The 21014-nt window shown below is 46.3% G+C and overlaps 1 protein-coding gene across 4 annotated transcripts; it reads right to left on the minus strand.

Annotated features, from left to right (window-relative positions):
- Positions 1-2622: 2622 nt before the first annotated feature.
- Positions 2623-13837, minus strand: ENTPD4 (ectonucleoside triphosphate diphosphohydrolase 4). Of its 4 annotated transcripts, none has more exons than XM_010562813.1 (13): positions 12851-13837; positions 10511-10628; positions 10052-10249; positions 9389-9594; positions 8710-8860; positions 8524-8627; positions 7838-7897; positions 7424-7578; positions 5687-5853; positions 5131-5455; positions 3715-3800; positions 3334-3495; positions 2623-3052 (listed from the first exon to the last, which is right to left on the minus strand). In XM_010562813.1, exons 2-13 carry the CDS (start codon positions 10516-10518, stop codon positions 2824-2826), a joined length of 1851 nt encoding a protein of 616 aa, XP_010561115.1. In that variant the 5' UTR covers positions 10519-10628; positions 12851-13837; the 3' UTR covers positions 2623-2823. The 4 variants fall into 4 exon arrangements, with proteins under 4 accessions (XP_010561115.1, XP_010561114.1, XP_010561116.1 ...); XM_010562812.1 differs by having other exon boundaries at positions 12824-13837; XM_010562814.1 differs by lacking the exon at positions 12851-13837 and adding an exon at positions 11858-11918 and having other exon boundaries at positions 7448-7578.
- Between the last annotated feature and the right edge of the window lie 7177 nt (positions 13838-21014).

Below are 21014 nucleotides of genomic sequence, written 5' to 3' on the forward strand. Positions count from 1 at the left end.
CTGACACCTGCTCTCCTTACCAAGCACTTTACCACCTGATACCTGAATGAGAGGAAAAAACAGATATAAAACAGGCCTCAGTCCACTACTTTGCATGAATGAAGAAAGGTTGTTTAAGTTTCTAGACCTTAGACTTGTTTGAATCTGGTTTTTCATGCACTGCTTAGATTTTTAATGAACAGTAGCTGCTCCCACAACCAACCTCTGCTGGCAGTATCTTTTTACCATTACAGGAGGAAATTGTGTATTGGGTCATCTTTATTCTGCCCTTCCTGAACCAAATCACTAGAAAAAGCAGGACAATACTGCTAGGATCCTGGAGCAGAAAAAAAGTCAAAGAAAAAAAAAAGACACCGCACACTGCAGAGCAGTCACTGGTCCGTGGAAAGCTTCCTGCCCATTCATGCCCCATTTTCCTGATCACTTTCTCACCACCATTCATCATCTTATCTTTCTTCACATTCCAAACACTCCTGCTTCATATCTTCATTCCCCAGCGTGGTGCTTTCAAAAACAAGTGTGGAAACCCTAAAGCAGGCACACGATGCTTTATGTAAGCACAAGACCAATCTGTCTCCATTATCCCAATGCTGTACCTGTCCCTACTGTATTCACCAAGCTTGCTAGCTGCAGCTTGTTCTACTAAAATCTTAAGCTCTGGGGGCCATAAAACACATACTTCATTGTGTGCACAGCCATAGTTTGTCCATCCTACAAAATAAGAAAGCAAAGTCAAAATCCTGCATTTGGTTCAACCAGGACATACATTACTTTAGACAATTGTTTTTCATTTCAAAAATGTTTATACCACCTTAGTTAAGGCCAGAAGTTTTTTTTCCATGACTGTCCATTATTTAATAAGAATGAGCTTCTGATTCTATTAAAGAATCAATTTTAAAGTTATGCCTTAAGATGATTTTCTTTTTTTTTGCATTCTCTTACATGTTAAAAACTTTGCTAAAAAGAAAATGCTGCAGCATCTAAAAGGAAATTCTATTTTAGGTCCAAAACATTCTTCCTTCAACTTTGTAATGTTTTTATGATTTTCACACATTTTTATTGGCATTTTTTGAGGGTTTTTTGGTTGTGGTTTTTTTGCTTGCTGCATTTGAGACACTATCTCTTCTGCTAAGAGATGCTTGGCATCTGCCTGGATTTTGCCAAATCACACACTTATACTTCCTCTCCACTTTACCACTAACGTCAGCCTTTGTCCAAAGGGGGCTGCTTTATCTAAGCATGCAATTAAAGGCTCTGTACTCTAGTTTTAGGCATCTCAAAAACAGGAAGTACAGGCTCTGTAACAACTGGCAATGTCAGTTTTCTGATAATTCTTATCAGCCTATGAGTGCAACAAGTTTGTACCACAGTTCCAGATATCAGAAGCAAGAGGTGTATTATCTAAGTAGTCACTCAGATGGTGCCCAAAACCCAGCAAAATGCAAAACAGACTCTCAGCTGGTGAAGTGCTTAGATTTGTCAGGTACAAAAAGTCCTTTATAAAAGGAAGACACTTTTTGTTATTTCTGAACATTCAGTTAAAGATTCTGTTGCCATTTCAAAATTCCACCACGTATCCAGTTAATTCTTATGACTGCAACACAGCCATCTACCAGACACTGGATGGAAGGAGCAGGAAGTTTAGCACCTAAATTTAGCTGCAGTTCAGCAGATCAAGCCTAGATTTCCTATACAGTCAAAAGGCAAAAGCAAGTACAGTGAAAGGAGACAATAAAACAATTCAAAGTATCAAGATTTTTAGATCAATAAACTGCACCTTAAGTATGGCAAAACTGGTATCAATGTGTCTAGTTCTCCAATACCGAAAACAGCATCTAGTTTTCCAGCACATTCACACCTAATAGAAGAGAAGAAAGTTTTGCCAGTTGGACACAAACCGTGAGAACAGAAGTGATACTGTGCAATAAATATCCATACACCAAAAGTTCATATAAATCCCACTTTTAATCATGGACAAATTTACTTTCAAGTAAAATTAACAGTTTTAAATAAAATATAAATTAACAAATCAGTACTCAAAAAAAATAAAAGACACTGTGCATGTCTACTCTAGCAGAAACAAAAGCCTAGGCATATTCCAGTTCTCTTCACCTTACTGGAGTTTCAGGGAGATCTCTGAATGATTATGAAACAGAAATAAAGGACTAAAAGGTAGTGACTTTTGCCACTATGAGGATATAGCTTCCAAGACAAAAGGGGAAACTGTCACAAGTAAACAAAACTGATTTAAGCAGTTTTGTGGAAGCACAGCATTGGGTGCAATAGATTTATCTTCTCCATCACAGTACTTATTCCAGAATATAAAATCAGATAAGCTGTCCTAAAAGGTTTTATTCTTACTGCTTTGGAAAACCCTGCACTTCTTTTTCTTTGACTGAGGAGACTCAGAATTAAGAAGTCAAGTGATATCAGTCCTGGAATCTGGAAAAGAACATAAAAACAGTCCTCATTCATCCTAGCTAGCCGTATTTCACAATCTCACCCAAAGGATGAGAATTCACACTCATTCTCTTACTGTACATAGCTTAAGCTGCTGCTACTCATTTACTGACAGTGAGCCTTTGCTCGTCCCATTACACACAAAAGTGCAATATTAAAAAAAAAAAAGTAATTTTTGGCAGATATTGTCTAATGAGACTAAGCCAAGTTGACCCCATTTTCCCACATTTCCAAAGCCTAGCTGTATTACACACTCTGGGAAATCTGCTTCTTCAATGGTTTAAAGGGACAAAAAGGAGGAACCCTGAGGCAAAAATGGCTTTTTGTGTAGCAAGTCCAATAAAAGCTCTCCATCACAGCATCTCATAAGGGTCCTGCGATCTTCTGTGGTGGGAGGCCTTCCTCAATCCATAGGGAAGTAGACGAGCTGTTACGCAACATTCGCCTGTGGATCCGTCTGAGCCTTAGCAGGTAAAGCAGGATGGAGAGCAGCACAATCAGAAAACAGACAAAAAACAAATAGTGATTGTAAACAAATGAGAAGCTCCTCCAGTGGGAGTGACTTGCTCGGAAGTTTTCTTGCTGGATGTCTCTGAAAAGAATCAAAGGGATAACAGACATAAGTTGCAAATCTAACTCTGCCTCCAAACTATCTTACCACAGGAAACAGAACCCATTTTAGTAGAAGTCTTTATAAAGCATTACTTGAGCTACCTGAAATACGTACTGAGGTTATATATAATGCGCTAGAAACAACATCTTGTCTCCCCCTATCTGTCAGCTATTTTGCTATCACCATACTTCTTCCCTCACAAAACTTCCATACCTTCCACCTAAATGCTCTTTCCAGACATTTGAGAAAAAAACTGGTACCTTAAAGGTAAAAACCGTGTTCGGTAAAGAATGGCTCCCAAGGTCCATTGCACCTCTTTATCATAAACCTGCAGAGCTGTTTTCAAATTGCTGTAACTCACAGGGAAAGAGAAGCCACTGTGAAATACTTCAAACATCCAGGCAGACTTAAAACACTGGTACCTACAGAAAGAGTGGCATAAGGTCAGGCCAGCAGTTACAGAGTCCCAGAGGACAAGGGAGCACAATTAGACACATAACTATCAGTACTTTTTTATGGCTGATGCAATATTTAAGGTTATATTCACACTTTCAATGATTTCATTAAACAGATCATTTGGACATGACCTCTCCCTGGCAACTCTGCATGAACGAATTTGCTGTACAAACACAAATACTTACTTCAATCTGTGGAGATCAGCATGTGATGCATAAAGACCACGGTCAAAACGTTCCCGTAGGACAGACCACTTCGTGGCACAATAATCCTTGGGAAAAAAAGAAAAGAAAAAAAAAAAAGAAAGACTTTGTCCTGGTTTCGGCTGGGATAGAGTTAATTTTCTTCCTAGTAGCTGGTATAGTGTTATGTTTTGGATTTAGCAGGAGAAGAATGTTGATCACACACTGATGTTTTCAGTTGTTGCTAAGTAGTGTTTATACTAAGTCAAGGATTTCTCAGCTTCTCATGCCCAGCCTGCAAGAAGGCTGGAGGGGCCCAAGAAGTCGGGAGGGGGCACAGCCAGGACAGCTGACCCCAACTGGCCAAAGGGGTATGCCATACTGTGTGACATCATGCCCAGTATATAAACTGGGGGGAGTTGGCCCAGGAGGGCAGATTGCTGCTTGGGAACTAACTGGGTATCAGTCGGCGAGTGATGAGCATTGTGCATCACTTGTTTTGTATATTCCAATTCTTTTATTATTATTATTGTTGTTGTTGTCATTTTATTATTGTTATTATTTTCTTCCTTTCTCTTCTATTAAACTGTTCTTATCTCAACACACAAGTTTTACTTTTTTTTCCCCGATTCTCTCCCCCATCCCACCGGGTGGGGGGGAAGTGAGCAAGCAGCTGCGTGGTGCTGAGTTGCTGGCTGGGGTTAAACCATGACAGACTTCAGCTTTGCTTCTGCCTTGAGAAGAAAAAAATACCACGAGATAAGATGCTCTGTAAATACGGAAAGCTAGAAAACTCAAAAATAATGGCTTCCCTTGCACTGTTAATAAGTCAGATCACAAATTTCATTTAGTGTAACATTTTGATCCATACATGGCATTTGTGGTTAAGTTAATATTCAGCAGCACTTAAACTCTTCAGTTACGTACTTGGAGACGAAAAATAGACAACCTATTTTTAGGGCATTGACAAAGCAAGTCCTATTCCTCTAATTTATGTTGTAGCCTTACTTTGAACTGCCCCCAACAGATTGATCCTTGTTAGGAGTAACACGTGGGAAACTGGTATAAAATGCATAAAGCAAGACGAAAAGGAATTCTTTTTCTAACAACAACTAAGACATTCCTAAAAAGCAGCAAGGGGTGGAAGCAGCATGGATTTCCCCGTTATCAATAGTTCTGCCAGAACTTGACTACTGTGAGTCCCGTTCCCTCTACAGTCAATTTTACTACTGTGCCTTAAAACAAGTATTCTAAAAGAAAAACCCAGTGAGGAAAAGAGATGCCCTGTGATAGTTCATTGCAGGGTAGAAGGATTTTGGATCTTTAAAGGAAGAGTTTTGTTGCAACACCTTCAGAACAAAATGCTTCTAGAGAGTAGTTGTTTTGAATTAGAAAAAGTTTATATCAAGAACACTTTACCTTTGCAGCTTTAGTAAATTTAGCAGCATTGTAATCTCCTCCCATGCGTAACACATCCTCGGTGCAGTAGTAGAACTCTGAGAAACCATAGAATTCACTGTTCTGAAAGTGCACAGCAGGCTGATAGACACCATTAAGTGATGTCTGCGTTTCATTAGTCTTATTCATGAATGGTTGAATAATTTCACGACACAGATTAAAATCTCCTGTTCCCCGCAAATACATTATCTGTCCGTTCTGCTGGATCTCATCCTGAGCATCCAGGGGCAGGCAAGGATCTAGGTAGGGTGAATCAGAAGTCATACCAGTCTGTTTGCTCAGCAGTCTGTATAAAAGAGCAAGCACAGTAACAACTGCATATCAGAAACATCAAGCTCCGAGATACAACAGCATCAAAACAGAGCATCCTCATTTAAAGAAACTTCAGCATTGCATGCAGCACGCTGTAGAAATTAAGTTTTTTGCCAGGACATTTTACTAAATATTTTCAAGTTAGGGGGTTACTGAGCCTAGTGAGGCACAGAACCCATATCCCCAAGTGACTGCAGGCAGCTACCTGTTTTTAAGCACTGTACTGGTAAATAGACTGTCTTCATATCTCTGGCGTGCTGCATTTCCTCCAAAGCCAAGGAATGTTGCAACGTAGACCCTATACACATGCTCAGTTTGATGAGCATCACAACCCAAGTTGAATTCTGCAAGTAAGTTCTTGGCTACTTCCTCCTGCAGGAACACAAGCACCAAGATTAGGTATAAACAATATGAACCAGAACCTAAAGACATGTTCTTTGGACAACTGGATGCCCTTGACACCTTTAAAACTTCACTCCTTGCTCATCTATTTTGCTTTTCACAGGTCCGCATTACCTTCTACTTCATAGGGAGAGCAAAGCATATTGCTTGCAGAGAACTGCATTATTGCTACTGACACCCAATGAACTGTAAAGGCCAGGAACTGCCACTAAGGACACTAAAGTATCTTTTCCTATGAAAAAGTATGCACTGCAGCTACTAACCCTAATGCTACCATTTCTGACCGAGTCCCCATACTACTGATTACTAGGTTAAGTAGATTTATGGTCTGCCCAGCAGAGCTGTTCTTCATTTTCCAATCTGGAGTTCTCAAGTTTTTCAGCAGACCTGTCAGTCACTCAGCTCTCCTCCCATACCATACATCAGTCACTTGCAGTAGCTTTTCAGATATTTAAGAGATAAGTAACAGACACCCTTCATGTACAACGCGCTCAGAAACGTAGCATAACTTTGCACGGCTTCCAACTGACATTGTAAATGAAAAACAGCACTAGCACTGTAAGTGTCACAGTCAGTTGTTTGACTCTCTTGTCATTCTCTGTCTGGGAACCTGGACAGGTTCCATGACCAGAATACCTATTTTATATTGGCTTGTGTTCAGACAGAGCCATACAACAGTCATCATCAATTGTCTGCAGCTCTTCCTATTTCCAGTTCATACTTCACTGGGACAATCTGCTCTGAATCTAAATGCCCATATTTTTGTTTAACAGCCCAAACTATTTGTTATGCCATCTGTCTGAAAGGCAGTGTAGCTATTAAAACGTGCAATAATGAAAATGCATCATTTCACAGGAAGATTAAAAAAAAATAAATATGTACATCATTATAACAGTGCATTGAGAGTCAAAACATAGGGCTTTTATGGTATTCTTACTTTAGATAACCTCCAATTAATTTAGAGAAATTATCCAACTTCAAAAATTCAGGAATTACTCCAGAACTCAGTAGATTGAAGTTAGAGCAATTTAAGTTCCATTTAAGACTTGTAACAAAGAAATTTGCTTCCTACAACAGACAAACTGTGCTGAGGACTTGGGTGATACTTAAACAAACTGTACTGTTACCCCGTGTCCTATTAATTCAGTTTCTACCAACCCAACTTGAAGGAAAAGTCCCATCTTATATAAGTTCTTATATAAAAGAAGAGCCACACAACTTTTGGTTTCTAAACTCCAGAATACAGTCTCTTAAGTGTAACACAAATTTAAAAATTGTACATACATACATGCACGCACACAAAGAATGCACGTCCACTTAAAAATTAGAGGCAAATTATACTAACTGAAATAAGCTTTCTGAAAGAACAAAATACAAATGAATTGCTTAGCTGATGAAGAACTGGTATTTGCCATCTTCTCTTGCCTTGGTTTTGGAATGTGATGTAATGAAGAATAGGACTCAAAACAAAGAAAACAAAACAACGAATATGCATTAAAATAAATCAAAAGGAAAAGAAGAAAGTTGCACAGATAATAACCTGCTGTGAAGAGGCAAAGCTTACAGTTTTAGGGACTTCGTATGCTATCTGAGTCGACACTCCGCCCATGTCAAGAATACCCACTGTCCTCTTACGAAAGATGGCCTCTTTGTTTTCACTGCCTGGGACATGCACCTCCACAATCGCTTCATCCTCTGGATAAAACAATGAGTAGGCATTAAGAAATACAACTAGGGTGGGTCTAAAGCAGCAGTACACTACTTGTAGTTAACTTCTTTTCTGTAGCAATGCAGATCATTGAAATTTCACATACGAATTAAGCCAACATCAGCATCTGCACACACACTATTCACTAACATCTCTGTCTAAAAACATACCATCAACAGTGAAAGCACAGGTACATACTCGACGGAATGTACTTCCTAAAATCCAATTCACAATTAAGATACCTACCATCATCTGTGTGTTCAAATCTTCCAAGAACAAAGTTGATGCCAATCCATGCATATACTCCTACATGCATAAGAAAACATATTTGGACATTTCAGGAATATCTGGTACATATCATCTTAAAAACAAAGAGGGATTTTTTGCATATGAGTTAAGATATATCACTGCTCATATTTTAATATATAAAGTACTTTGAAGTTAAATATTCCTGACAAGTTATTCTAGTCCTTCTCTCCCAAGTCAAGGCTAAAAATCCTAGTTCAAAGTGTTAAAGACTGTCCAATGTGTAAGTTTCAGAAAAAGTAAGCACGTTAGCTTTTAAAGTGATTTTAAGTCTCTAGTGAACTGATCACATCAAAACATCACTCCTTTAGAAACCATTTTTCCCTGCAAAGTTTCTTCCATCAATAAAGTTGTACCTTATCCTTAACCCTCCCTCCCCAAAGCCAGAGAAAATGGACTAAAATTCCTGCTGAACACAGATAAGTTATTTCGCTGCCAATTAGAAAACATTTAGACAAGTTAGAAGATCACAGCAGATGATCATCTCCACATCCCATATGTCGCTGAGGAATAAGGTCTCTCAACCAAACCAGAATTTTAAAAAGCAACAACAACAAAAAAATTATCCAAGTTGTACTGTGAAAGTAATAAAGACTTCAAAGATAATTTTTCCAAAGTTAACCTACCTTCCTGTTTCCCCGAAATAACCTCTGCATGTGAGTCCGAAAACAGAAAATCAAAATGCACAGGAATATCAGTGAGCAGATCTTCAAGTATTGCCTTCTGCTGGCTGCAAAATTACATTTTGAACAGTTAAAAATAGTCACACCAGGACTGCTATTCTAAATGCTAAAAATAAGACAGCCAATAACCTTTCTGGCAGAATCCTCATTCCTGCAGTACACAGAATATAGAGAGGAGTCTCTTTGTGTTTTGCACGTGGCACATGTTCAGCCGCAAAGCTCAGAAGTGGAGAGATATAATCACTGACCTTTTCAGGAGAGCTGGCAAACTCTGAAATGCCTAGTGAAATAGATAAATATGAGAGTGAAGCAACTCAAGCTTTAGGCATTTTCTGGGAAATCTTGACAACCAACACACAGAGAAGAAACCAACAACCCAAAGCCAAACCCAGGAAATCAGCTACAGAAATAAGAAAATAAGAATGAAGCTAACACTTAATCATCCTCTAAACAATAAACAAAAACCTGTATTAGATATATTACCTTTCTATAATTGGTTCAAATAGCTTTACAGAAAGCCAATTATTTATTCATTGAATAAACAGAACCAAGTTAACTGACGACTGAACCAGCAACTGTCTTAGTTCACGGAGAAACCTCTCCCTCCTGCCCATCAGTGTCACGTTTCAAGCTTTAAAGCTGAACAAAGCTCTCTGCAAAGCAAACCCAAAGAAATCCGGAGGAGTGCCATGCTGACAACTTGCAAGTGTCCTTCACCCAGACATTTTAAATATAGGGTTTGAAGAAGCAAAGTTAGGATAGGCAGCTATCTAGAAAATTGCATCTAAAATTAATTTCTTTCCAGTACCTGGCTTAATTTTCATAACCACTGGTTTTCTGTTTTTGTCCCTCATCTGTTTGATGTCCAACAGATCATGTGGATTACCGTTGTGCCTTGGCCAACAATACACAAAAATCCTAGAGCCACTGCTGCCACAGTCCACAACGATTCCATAGTTCAGATTGGGGTTGTTTGTATCTGTAGCTTCAGTGTCAGTTACTCGGGCAAGATATCTAGATGAAAAATAGGCATTACTACATGGCAATTAAGTTCTATATGGAAGTCTTTCTCAATGTCAGACTCAAAACGGGACAACAGTTTCCATCACAGGAATCACATAGTTTTCACTACTGTACTGTTGCTGAAGAAAAAAGTGCCATGCCACCTATAAGAATCGAATTCCCAGAATAAATACCAAAAGTAATTTCCAGAATAATTTATTACACAACATTCTTGTGCCTGTAGTTTTACTGCGCTGCTACAGACACATTAAATATGACATTAGAAAGATTAATTATAAGCAACCAAGATAAGGAAAGCTTCATTAAAAAAAAAAAAAGGCAGGAAGTTTTACTCGTACTTCTCCCCCCTCCCAATTAATTTATTTTATAGATGCTTCCTGTCAGTGCTTTCCCTTTCACACCAAAACTACATTTCATTCCTCTCCACAAGAATCTTTTCAACTCTCACCTGTGGAATCTTTTGTCCCTGTATGCACGTCCATACTTATTGCGGATGACTACCAGAGAGTAGTAAAGCAAAGAGACAGCAGCAGCAAGTATTCCTATCACAACAATCTGTCGCAAAGTGGTGTTGAGAATACGCGGACATCCCACCGGAGAGATACTGAAGTGCCAAGAAGCAGGAAGCAAACATGAGATGCTGATCCTAAAATTCAAAGAGGATAATCCGCTTTAAAAATGGACTTTACTACCAAAAAGAAGCACAATGCATTCTGAAAGCAGCTAAGGACAAAATGCTTACTTTGCTCTGCTCTAGCTTTGCTTTGGTCATGCTCTGGCTTGAGTGTAGTCAAGACACTATTCCCACCTTTGAATTCATCATTAGCCATGAATTCATTATTAGGTTCCCTGTCCTTCACTCAAAAGACATCACAATTTAATTTGACAGTTCCTTTGGGATTCTTACCTCCCCATTTTGGGAGATGGCCAGCAGAGAGAAAGACCAGCTGGTGTTCAAACATCAGCCAGTCACCTCAGACTGACAAGGCACATCAACCATTCTCAAAGCCATTGCTCTTCTGTTCCTGAATTAAAAAGAAAACAAAAATGATCTTCTAGACAGCATTATGAAGAGCACTGCCAGCAGGTCAAGGGAGGTGATCCTTCCCTTCTACTCAGCACTGGTGAGGCCACATTTGGACTGCTAGGTCCAGTTTGGGGCTCCCCAGAACAAGAAATACATACAGCAAGTTCACTGTAGGGCCACAAAGATGTTGAAGATACTGAAGCATCTCTCCCATGATGAGAGGCCAAGAAAGCTGGGCCTGTTTTACGTGGAGAGGAGACAGCTCTCATGAATGCATATAAATATCTGACTGGAGAATGTAAAGAAGAAGGAAGCAGACTCTTTTCTCAGTGGCGCCCAGTGACAGGACAAGAGGCAAAAGGCACAAACCGAAATACAGGAAATTCTGTCTGAATATAAAAAAGCCCCCAAACTGTGAGGGTGGTGGGACACTGGAGCAGGTTGCTCAGAGAGGCTGTGCAGTCTCCCTCCTCAGAGACATTCAAAGCCTGACTAGACACAGCCCTGGGCAACCCGCTCTAGCTGACCCTACTTGGAGCACAGCTATTCACTGCTCCACTCAGGGAGAGGAGAGGAATTTAGGCACACACAGCAGCACACCTGCTACACAAGGTCTTTATAAACAGAGTATCTTCAGGTCTGCTACCACCTGCAAGGCCAGTCCCCAAAACGTAAAGACTCCAGACATAACATCAGCAACATTAAAAAAAAAAAAACACCACCAAAACCCAGCCACCACGCAGATGCCAACACTTCAGCACAGGTCAGGACCGTCACTCTTTTCCCACCACCACCAGCTGGTCTCACAACCCTTCCACACACGCCCCGCCCTTACAAAAGCACCTGCCCGAGGTGCCACGAAGTCCCTGCGCGGGTGCCAAGCCGCAGCCGCCCACTCCCGCCCCGTGGGGCACCCACAAACCCACACCGGGCGGCGGCAGGGAGGGGAACGGGCAGGGGGACAGGGCCCCGGCAGCTCGCAGGTCAGCACGGCGGGCTGTGGAGGACGCCTGCCCCTTCCTCACGGCGACAGCGGTGGGCAGGCCGCAAGGCCCGGCCCGGTCTCACCCCCCCCCACCCCGCTCCCCAGAAGCGCGGCGGCACCACCGGCGGCCGGAGCCTGTCCCGAGGGCCGAGAGGCGCTCCCCCCGACCCAGACCCGCCCCGAAGGGACCCTCCCCGCCGCCCGTTCCCCCTCCCCAGCCGGAGAGCCAAGGCCGCGCTCACCTCCCGGCCCGCCGCCGGCCCGCCGCATAGCAACCGGCCACCTCGCCACTTCCGGGTCTCGCCGCCGGACGTGACGCACGCACGCACGCACAGACGTGGCGCTGGGGCTTGCGGGGGTGGGCTGGGAAGGGATTCCCCCGGAGGCGTGACCGCGCATGAGGGGGGAGGCGTGGCCACGAGGGGAGAGGAGGCGTGGTTGCAGATGAGGGGCGTGGCTAAGCGTGAGGAGGGCGTGGTCTCGGCGGCGTGGGCGTGGCCAGGGAGGGGGCGGTGGGTTTGTGTTATTTTATAGCGCGGCAATAATTGGGGGAACCGCTGCAGGGCTGTGCAAGGTATACATTACATTGCTGGTATAAAGTGGCAAATATAAATATATAAACATATAAATAGAAATTTATAACTATAAATGCAAAAAAATTTAAATATTTGTTTCTATATTATAAATACACCATGGTATTGTAGCGCCTGCAATAAACACATAAATATTTATGCTATAAGTAATAAATGAACCTGGTTAAAAAAACAAACACGAAGCCTCTCCTTGCCTGGAAGGGGCTGAAAATCTGCCGGCAAGGCAAGGAACGCTCCTGCGCGTTGCCACTGAGTGGCAGCACAGCTTGTGCCCACGCAGCTCCAACACCCCTCCTGAGAACTGGAAAGAAAAAGTTTATCCTGGCAACTATAATGTATTAATAACAGGTATAACCTCGCGGAAAGGCTGGGGAGCTTTGCTAGGGCCTCACCTCTCCCCGCGGGAAGCGGTTCCCGGGGTGAGCTTCGGCCTCGTCCCGGCTGCGGAGGTGAAATCGAGTGTGGCCGCGTGAGCAAAACCACACGCTTGGCGATTAATGCGTGTCCAGGCACAGGTTTGGAGGGTGTCACATAAAAAGCTGCTTTTCCAGGGGTAAGCGATACGCTGGGTGATTTTGGAAGGTCAAAAATTGCTCCCCTGACGTCCCTACTCACTTGCAGGAGGGAAGGAGCTGGACCCACCGGGCTGCTCGGGCTTCTCCACTTCTTCTCGTTCCTTCTGCCATCACAAATTGTTGCGTTACGGACTGCACCTTCATCCCTGGGAGCCCAGCGGGAGGGAATTGGGACAAAACCAAACACCCAGCCTGATGGCTGCTGTCATGTCCTTAATGCACGCCGGGCCAGGTCCCTGCTGTTTGTCCCTCTGTCTGTCCATCACACGCCTCTGTAGTCGCTCCGATGCAATGCTGTATTTTGGATGTCCCAGCTTGAAACACCCCGTGAAGGCTTTGCCTTTGGACGGTGCGAAGCCCTGAAGCGAAGGAGCATCGAGCCTCTGCCAAGCATCTCACAGGGAGCATCCAGAGCTACTCCTGGCTTTTGAAAGCCACGCTCACATTGGGAACAGAGAAACCAGATCTGGCCCCGGGGTGAAGCAGCAGAGCCAGGATTGTCTGTCTGGTCCCCTTATGAAAAGCAGATGCGACCAAGGAGCCACGCTGCTCTGAGCAGGATCCTCTGCAGGACTCCTCCGGCTGGAGGGGAACGTGGAAGGCTGTGGGTTTTCACACCAGTTCATTTTCTGCCATGTTTTCTCTTCCTCTTCTCACGTGCGGAACTTTAATCTTTGCCTCTCGAGCTGCTGTCGGTGCTTCACAAAAACATTTTGGCTTTCACTTCCCACTTGGTGCAGAGCCACCAGTGCACCCAGCTGTCCCCAGGGACACCGGCCGAGCCCACACGCTGGGTTTCGCATCTGGGTTTTACGTGCCGGATTTTGCACAGTGGCTTTTGCACACCAGGTTTTACACACCAGACCTTGTATGCCAGGTTTTACACACCAGACCTTGTATGCCAGGTTTTGCACGCTGAGTTTTGCAGACTGGGTTTTGCACGCCGGGATTTGCACACTGGATTTTGCGTGCTGGGTTTTGCACGCTGGGTTTTGCACACCAGGTTTTGCACACCGGATTTTGCATGTTGGGTTTTGCACACCAGGTTTTACCACTGGATTTTGCATGTTGGGTTTTGCACACCAGGTTTTACCACTGGATAACCAGGGCGGGGTCAGGGCTACGCTTCCCGCCAGGGTTTACCAGCTACTTTGCCATGTGCCGAGAACAAAGTTGCTCATCTCCAGTGTGTTTTTTCACAATAGTTAAAGTGCTTTAATGAACTTCTCATAGAAGCAATGCAGAAATACAATGACTAAGCCAAAGCAATGCACGGTGCCCCGCGGAGCGAGGGCAGGTTGCCCAGGCAAGGCAGGGAAGGGGGCTTTGCTGGGGGCTGGAGGGAGGACTGCAGCTTTGCTCCAGGTGTACAGCACTCTGACATGGCCAAGATATTGGGCTTCTTTAGGATTTAAGCATTGCAAATCTTGTCCGCGCGTATATATCCCTCGTTAGTTTGGACCAAAGCAGAGCAGACAGTATTGAACTTGCAGGGAGAGTTGTGCTGGGGGTGCAACCCATCCCCAACACGGCTGGATGCGGCCCTGGGGCAAGAAAGCAGGTGCTTTGGGATGGCAAATTATGCTGAGCTAATGATAGGACCTCCGGGGAGAAGGAGCTCTTAGACATGCTCTTGCTTTGCAAGAGAAACGTGGAGCCTTGGGGCAGCTGCTGGGGCTGGTGTCAGCACAAGGGCTTGGAGGAGGGAGCAAACCTCTGCCAGGGAATTCGGCTCAGCGAAGGTGCTCAGCGGGTTGTTCCGTGGGGTGAAGAGCCCGTGGCCCTTCAGGGCTTCTCTGTCCTCGCTCAGCACGGTGGACATTCAGCCGACGGGCTGGTGGGACCCATCCTGGCATTGCACGGGCTCCCACCGGTCACGTAGCTAAAAACCCAGCAGCTGTGGGCAGCCTCTCGGTCACTTTCCAAGCTTAATTCGACCCAAAAAGGAGTTGCTGCAACTCGTGATTCTGGGGGGAATGGCTGCAGGGCAGCCGGTTCCCAATGCTGCCGTCATCCACAGAGACGAAGGCACAAGTAGGAGCATGTCAGTGGCGGCGAAGGCTTTGTGGAGAAAAAAAAAAAAAAAACAAAAAAAAAAAAAAAGCAGTTATTGCAACAACCCTTAGAAACAAAAAAGCTGCGCTGGGGGGCGGTTTGCTGGGGGCTGAGCTGCGTCACCAGCAAGCTTTGGCCAAGGGTTGGCCTGGGCCGGGCTGGGTGTTAGAAATATTGAAAAATACGCAGAAATTGAGAGCTGCCGATAAAACCGTCGTTGCCAGAGTCTGCAGGCGGCACAAAATGGAGGCCTAGGAGGAATGCGCAAGTTGGTTTTGTGCATGCTAATTATTTCCAGATGCATGCTCTTTGCAGCGACGGAGAAAATATTAGTTGTTTGTGAATATATGTAATTCCACCATTAACAGTATCACCAGTGGGTGTAAAACCTTCCCCACCGGCCGTTGCTCGTGCTGGTGAAGCGAGCCCGGATTCTGGCTTGCATGCTCTGCCGAGGGGAGCTCCCAGCGTTTTGCACGGGTGGAACGTTTCCTCCAAGCACCAAATCCTGCTTTGTTCCCCCTGTGCAATTCAGAGGAAATCTGGGATATAGCCACGCTGCTAAAATCACCGGCCACGCTCTGATTTGGTGCCTGGAGAAAGCAGCTCGATGGAGACCCAGCGCAGCATTGCAGAGCTCGCCGTGAGGGGGACATTTGGGCATCACCCATCTCCAAATTTCCAAAGGAGAAATCGCGTCTAGGGCACACGCAGGTCGACCCTGACAGCCTGAACGAGGTGTGTGTGGGGTGCCCGGCCCCTATCTTGGGGGACCACATCGCCCACCCTGCCGCACCCTCCCAAATATCAGCCCGTGGCATGCAGCGGGACGAGCAGATACAGGAGCAGCTGGAGCTGTTGTTGCTGATGGAGGTGGAGCGCTCCGGTTTTTTTGGCCAGTGGAGGTGCAAAGGGGGATGCGGAGGAGGAGGCAGGGCTGAGCCGTGGCTCCCAGCTGGCCTTTTCTGCTTGCATTTTTGTGTTTATTGGTTAAAATGCCCCTCTTCCCATTTCAAAGCCGGAGAGGCGTCCCCGCAGCCCGACCTCCCCAGACGTGCTGGCTGGGCTCGCTCTGGGGCGAATAAAACTGATTTTTTATTTGCTTGCGCTGCGGCAGCAGGCTAGGACTGCCCGCCAGCCACGGCCCCATTTGCAGAGCCCTCATCTCACCCTTTTTTGCTCACCATCTTTTAATCACACAAAACCTTGCCCAGAAGAAGTGGTGAAGCCATCAGAATTAAATAATTTGACCAAGGCCATGTGAGGAGTCAGTGGTAGAGCAGGATCACCCCACCCCCCCAGCTTTAAACCCATCCCCTGAACGACAAGCCAGGGTTTTCTCTCTCCTTTCTGGATCTAATTTTGCTGACTGCTAGAAAGCAAGCCAAAAAAAAAAAAAAAGAGAGCCATACCCAAACCCAGCAAGCCCCGTGGGATCCTTTCAGCCTCCTCTGCCCAGTGCCACCAGTCAATCCCGAGAGCACCACCAGCATGTGCTGCGCCTTTCCCATTGTTTCCCCAGGGCTTCAAACCAGAAAGGCAAGTCGATGAAAAAATTCGGTCCAGGAAGTAATACAAAAGGCAGGCTTAATTATACACATTGGGTATTGCCTCTCCCTGCTCCATTAATCCATTGAGCTAAGTAATGGTAAATTAGGTCAGATTATGTGAGCGCTGAAATAAAACCCAGAGGCCAAATTCCTTGCATCCACACCTCCTTTACCTCTGAGGTTGCATAAATGTTAATGGGTGCTGGATCTGTCTGCATTGCTTTGGTGGAGCTGCAGTGCTGAGTTTTCAGATTTTGGCTGTTTTGGCATAGCAATAACCCCGCAGCATCATTAGGGCTCAATTCTCTCTAATTTTCTTTGTATTCATGTTCACGGCCCTCACTGGCATCAGCCTAATACACTGCTGTTGATCTGTTACATACAAACCTGTTATCCACATGCTGGCTATGAAATTAATACCTCGGTAATCTGGAGTGCTGCTCTGGCGAATCAAGGCAAAAAGAGATGCTCCGAGTTTGTACCAGAGCAGGGATTAATGCTCTCGATTTCCCAGTACTAATCTCCCTACTGGCATCTCAGTGCGCTCAGCAAGGGCTTAAGACCCAGGGATGCCTTACGCTGATGTTCAAGAAAGTGGGTCAGCCCATCCCAAAGATGAAACAATACCGTTTGCTTATTTTTATGGCATTTGCTAATACAGAGTTAAAAAATAACTGGAACGCATCAGGTTTCCCAGCGGCTTAATATTTGCCTGCGGCCACCTCTTCCCCGAAGCATCAGCAAAATGCACCCGGATGAGCAGAAAAACCCAGGCTGGTGTCAGAGAGACCCTTTTCCAGGGCATATTCTGAGGCCATTGACCTAAGGACGGTTCTGGGGAATGAGGGCCAGACCCGCTGTTAAAAATTTCTTTTAAGGCTTTGAACATTTCTAAGGAGGGACGGGGCTGGCGGTGGCCAAGTGCCAGCGTGCCAGGAAGGGGCTGCATCCACGCCACGCGGGACAGGGAATCTGCCGCTCACTGAGCACTGGCAATTCCCGCATGAAAACCGTCCTTCCTCCAGCTTCTGGCACGCAAGCTAGCAACAAAAAAAGGCTGTGGGGACATAAAGTTCAGGCTGGTTATACTGCAAATAAGATTGCAAACATATGCCCTTAACAACATACGTCTGCTCTGATCCCTCTTCTAAAGCGAACGCTTTACACCATGCCATAAACGGGTGCCTTTTCCCTTCCACGATTAAAAATACAATTACCTGCTGCTGAACATCTAAATAAAAAGAAAAAAAAAAAGTCCTGTAATTTGCTGCTACGTGGCATCGTGCTGCTGGAGGCGAAGTAGCGTTCCCCCTCCTCACCCCCAGTTCAGCACCCACGGCTTCGCACCGCTGCCGGCAGCCCCGTGATGGTGGCAGCAGGTTGCGAAAAGGATAAAACCCACCCTAAAACAAGGTGTTGCTCAGCTGTTAGAGAACTTGTAGATTTGGAAAGCGAAAAAATACGTATATCCCACTGGATCTTATAGATAAGCCACAATTTCGGTGGTACCCAGAAGGTGTCCGCCTCCCAGCAGGACACTCCTGCCTTATCGGCGTGGGTGCAGCTGGGGTGTCCTGCCCGGTGAAGGGCCACGATAAGCAAAACCGGGTCCATCTAATCGGCTCAGAGTGCCAGGCAGATGGTCTGGGCGCTGCAGGCACCTTCTTTGGGCAGGGACTTATGAAAGCCAGCAGCATTTCACTTCATTTTGCAGGTTTTTTTCTCATTTCTCATTGTTTCTGGTGGTGTATTACATTTGTGCTGTTTAAAAGCTGTCCTACGGTACAGAGGCCCCATAAAGAAGGTTACGTACCAGTGAGGACTTGGATCTGCGGGTCTGATTCATCATTTTATGTAGCTGCTCGCAGTGATGCAACGTGCGTGCAGATTGCGGCGGCGTATTTCGCATCGACTTGTCGGCGTATAAATGACTGTGCTCCGCGCGGGCTGCGGCCAAACTGTGCTTTTAACACCGCAGATAGCTTTGTCCTTTGCTGTTTCTCTGCCGTGATGGAGTTTGGGGCTCGTGGAGCGCCCGAGGGACCTGCTAACCCCAGGGGAGCTCCGGCACTGGGACGGGATGCACCGACCAGCGGTCGTGCCCTGGGAGGCAGCAGGGGAATCGTTGCACAAGACCAACTTGTTTCAAAGGAAGGTTTTGTAAATCGAGTTGAGTTCACTCTGTTGATGACCCGCAAGGGATGATTCTTACTTGCCAGGCAGGGATGGCAGGAACCCATCCAAGAGACACAGGCTCTTTCCTTTTCCTGCCGGTGGGACGTGTGACACGACAAAACCACAAACCAGACCAGACTCCCCGATGAATAATTTTGTCCCTCCTTCATGAATACGGGGAAAATCCTCAGTCCGTGCATCTCTGCTTTGGCATCTCTGGCCACAGCAGCTCCCCGCACCCCGGGGGTGGCCAAGACATGGGGGACAGAGAGGGAACAGAAAGGATTCCTCATGTCATGGCTCCTCAGAGTTAAAATATAGCCTGCTCCTACCTGGAAAGAGCACGGTATTTCAGACTGATTCATACTATTTCTTACAAGGGAGCAAGTGTAGGGGAAAGGGCTCATTAAGGTAAGCGACACTGTAATTTCCCCACCCTCGTCTGCCCTGCCAAAAGCATTGGAAGGAGATTAGCTGCTGTTGACTGTTGTTTGTGGAGTAGAAACCCTAGATAAACTATGTGGAGCAATACTGGAAAGTGTTCCCCTCCGAGTTTGAATTCAGGCATTTCCTTGAATAAGGCTGCCTTACAGAAAGGAAGTTCTCGTGCCCGTGTTTGATTTACGTCTTGCAGACATGGGTGATCATCAGGGAGCGCTGTCTGCTGGAATTACATGCATGCACATGGCTCACTAGCTCCGAAATGTCATTTAAGCTGGAGAACACAGTGTCAAACCATCTGTCAGCAATATATATTTGGTTTAGTCTCTTCTGGAGGAAGCAAAGCCGTGATAATCCACTGGCTTCTGCCAGGGGGCAAGATGGGGGGGGGGGGGAGGAAGGAGAGATTTAGCAATCGCTGTATTAAATTGTGTGTCATTGAAGGACTTTTTACAGTCTCTCTACAGGTTTCAGGACAGTTGATGATGCCTGGTCTCATGGGACAGCTTGGACACGCCAGGACGGTGGCTCTGGCTCTCCTCCCCCCCCTGCCCCCATACAAGTGCTGCTCCAGGTGCAGAAAACGCTGCCAGGTACCCAAAATCAATCAGGAGTGAGTCACGCGCATGACGCTCTTATTATTGTTATTTTTTCCAGCAGCGCCGTGTTCCCACGGAGAACGGAGGCTTCCCAGCACAAACACAGGGCAGGAGGGAGGAGGACAGCACGTGCCGGCGCCAGCCCCTCTCCAGGTACCTGGACGGGAGGCGAGGATGAGAACAGAGCAGGTTTTTCTCGCCTTGTGTGTATTCATTTCATGGTGAATGGGAAAACTAAACACTTAATTTTTCTGCTTTTTTGGACCCTCGGAGGATGGTTTTCTTACTTGCTTCCCAAAGCTCAAGCAGCACCAAATTGCTTCGCATTATCGTGGTGCTTCACGCAAATGGTTAACCTTGATTTCAGTACATGCTACACAATACCAACCTTCCCAGCAAGGTCGAATTCCAAATAATCCTTCAAGGAGGAATGAAATAAAGTCGGTGAGGTTCCGGGAGCCCTGGGCCACAAAGACTTTGCCTCCATCTCTTTTGAAAGTGTCAGATTTAATTGGTTTGGGCTGATTTCCTGGTGGAACAAAGAGATCACGTAGAATGCAGGGGAAGAGGAGCGTTGGGGGGTGCAGGGGCATGGGGTGAGCTCGTTCCTCCTGCGGACAGGCCAGGATTAACGGCTCTGTGGAAGAGTGGGAGCTGCGGCCAGGGACGGCGGATGCCGCGGATCCCATCTTCCCAAAAAGCCTTTGCAGGGAAGGGCAGAAAGCTCTCCCAGGCCTTTCCACGAGCTTTTTTCTTCCCCACGCCGAAGCTCAAGCCCGTGCAGGGGACCTGATGTGGCACTTCAAAGGGCGCTGGGCTCTGCGCGAGCCGAGGCACCCAGAAAACCCCAAAAGCGCGACCAAGCCCAACTCCTAGGGGAAACAAAACTCCGACGGAAAGCGGCGGCAGCAGCGCAAGACCCGAGCCGGCCACCCCCCCCGTGGCCTCGGCTTGTGGTTTGGGGAGCATTCGGGGCTTTTTGGGGATGCGGAACGCCTACGTGCCAAGGGTTGCTTTACTCCCGGCGATGCCGTTAGTCCTCCAGGAAAAAAAATAAAATATCGCCTTCGCTCATCTCACGCTGTACCATTTCCACCTCACCCTACGGCACGCCGGCAGTGCAAGGCTGGCTGCAACCGGGGGTGTGGGGGGGTGTGCGTGTGTGCGCGCCCACCTCGGAAGCCCCCCCCAGGGCCACACGCGTGAACCTGCTGCACACCGGCCGTTGCACGAGTGGTGCGAGGCCGTGGCGCGAGGCGTTTGCACGCCGACACGCTGGAGAAGGCTGGGCGAGCTGCTGCAGGGTGCTACAGGCCGGGGGGCGGGGGAAGCACGACGTCTCCCACCCGCGCTTGTACTTGCACAAGCGCTTTGCACAAGCGCTCACGATACGGCCGCGCGTGCAAGGGGG

The sequence above is a fragment of the Haliaeetus leucocephalus genome, unplaced genomic scaffold (assembly GCF_000737465.1).
Source record: "Haliaeetus leucocephalus isolate CR32 unplaced genomic scaffold, Haliaeetus_leucocephalus-4.0 Scaffold162, whole genome shotgun sequence".
Lineage (NCBI taxonomy): Eukaryota > Metazoa > Chordata > Aves > Accipitriformes > Accipitridae > Haliaeetus > Haliaeetus leucocephalus.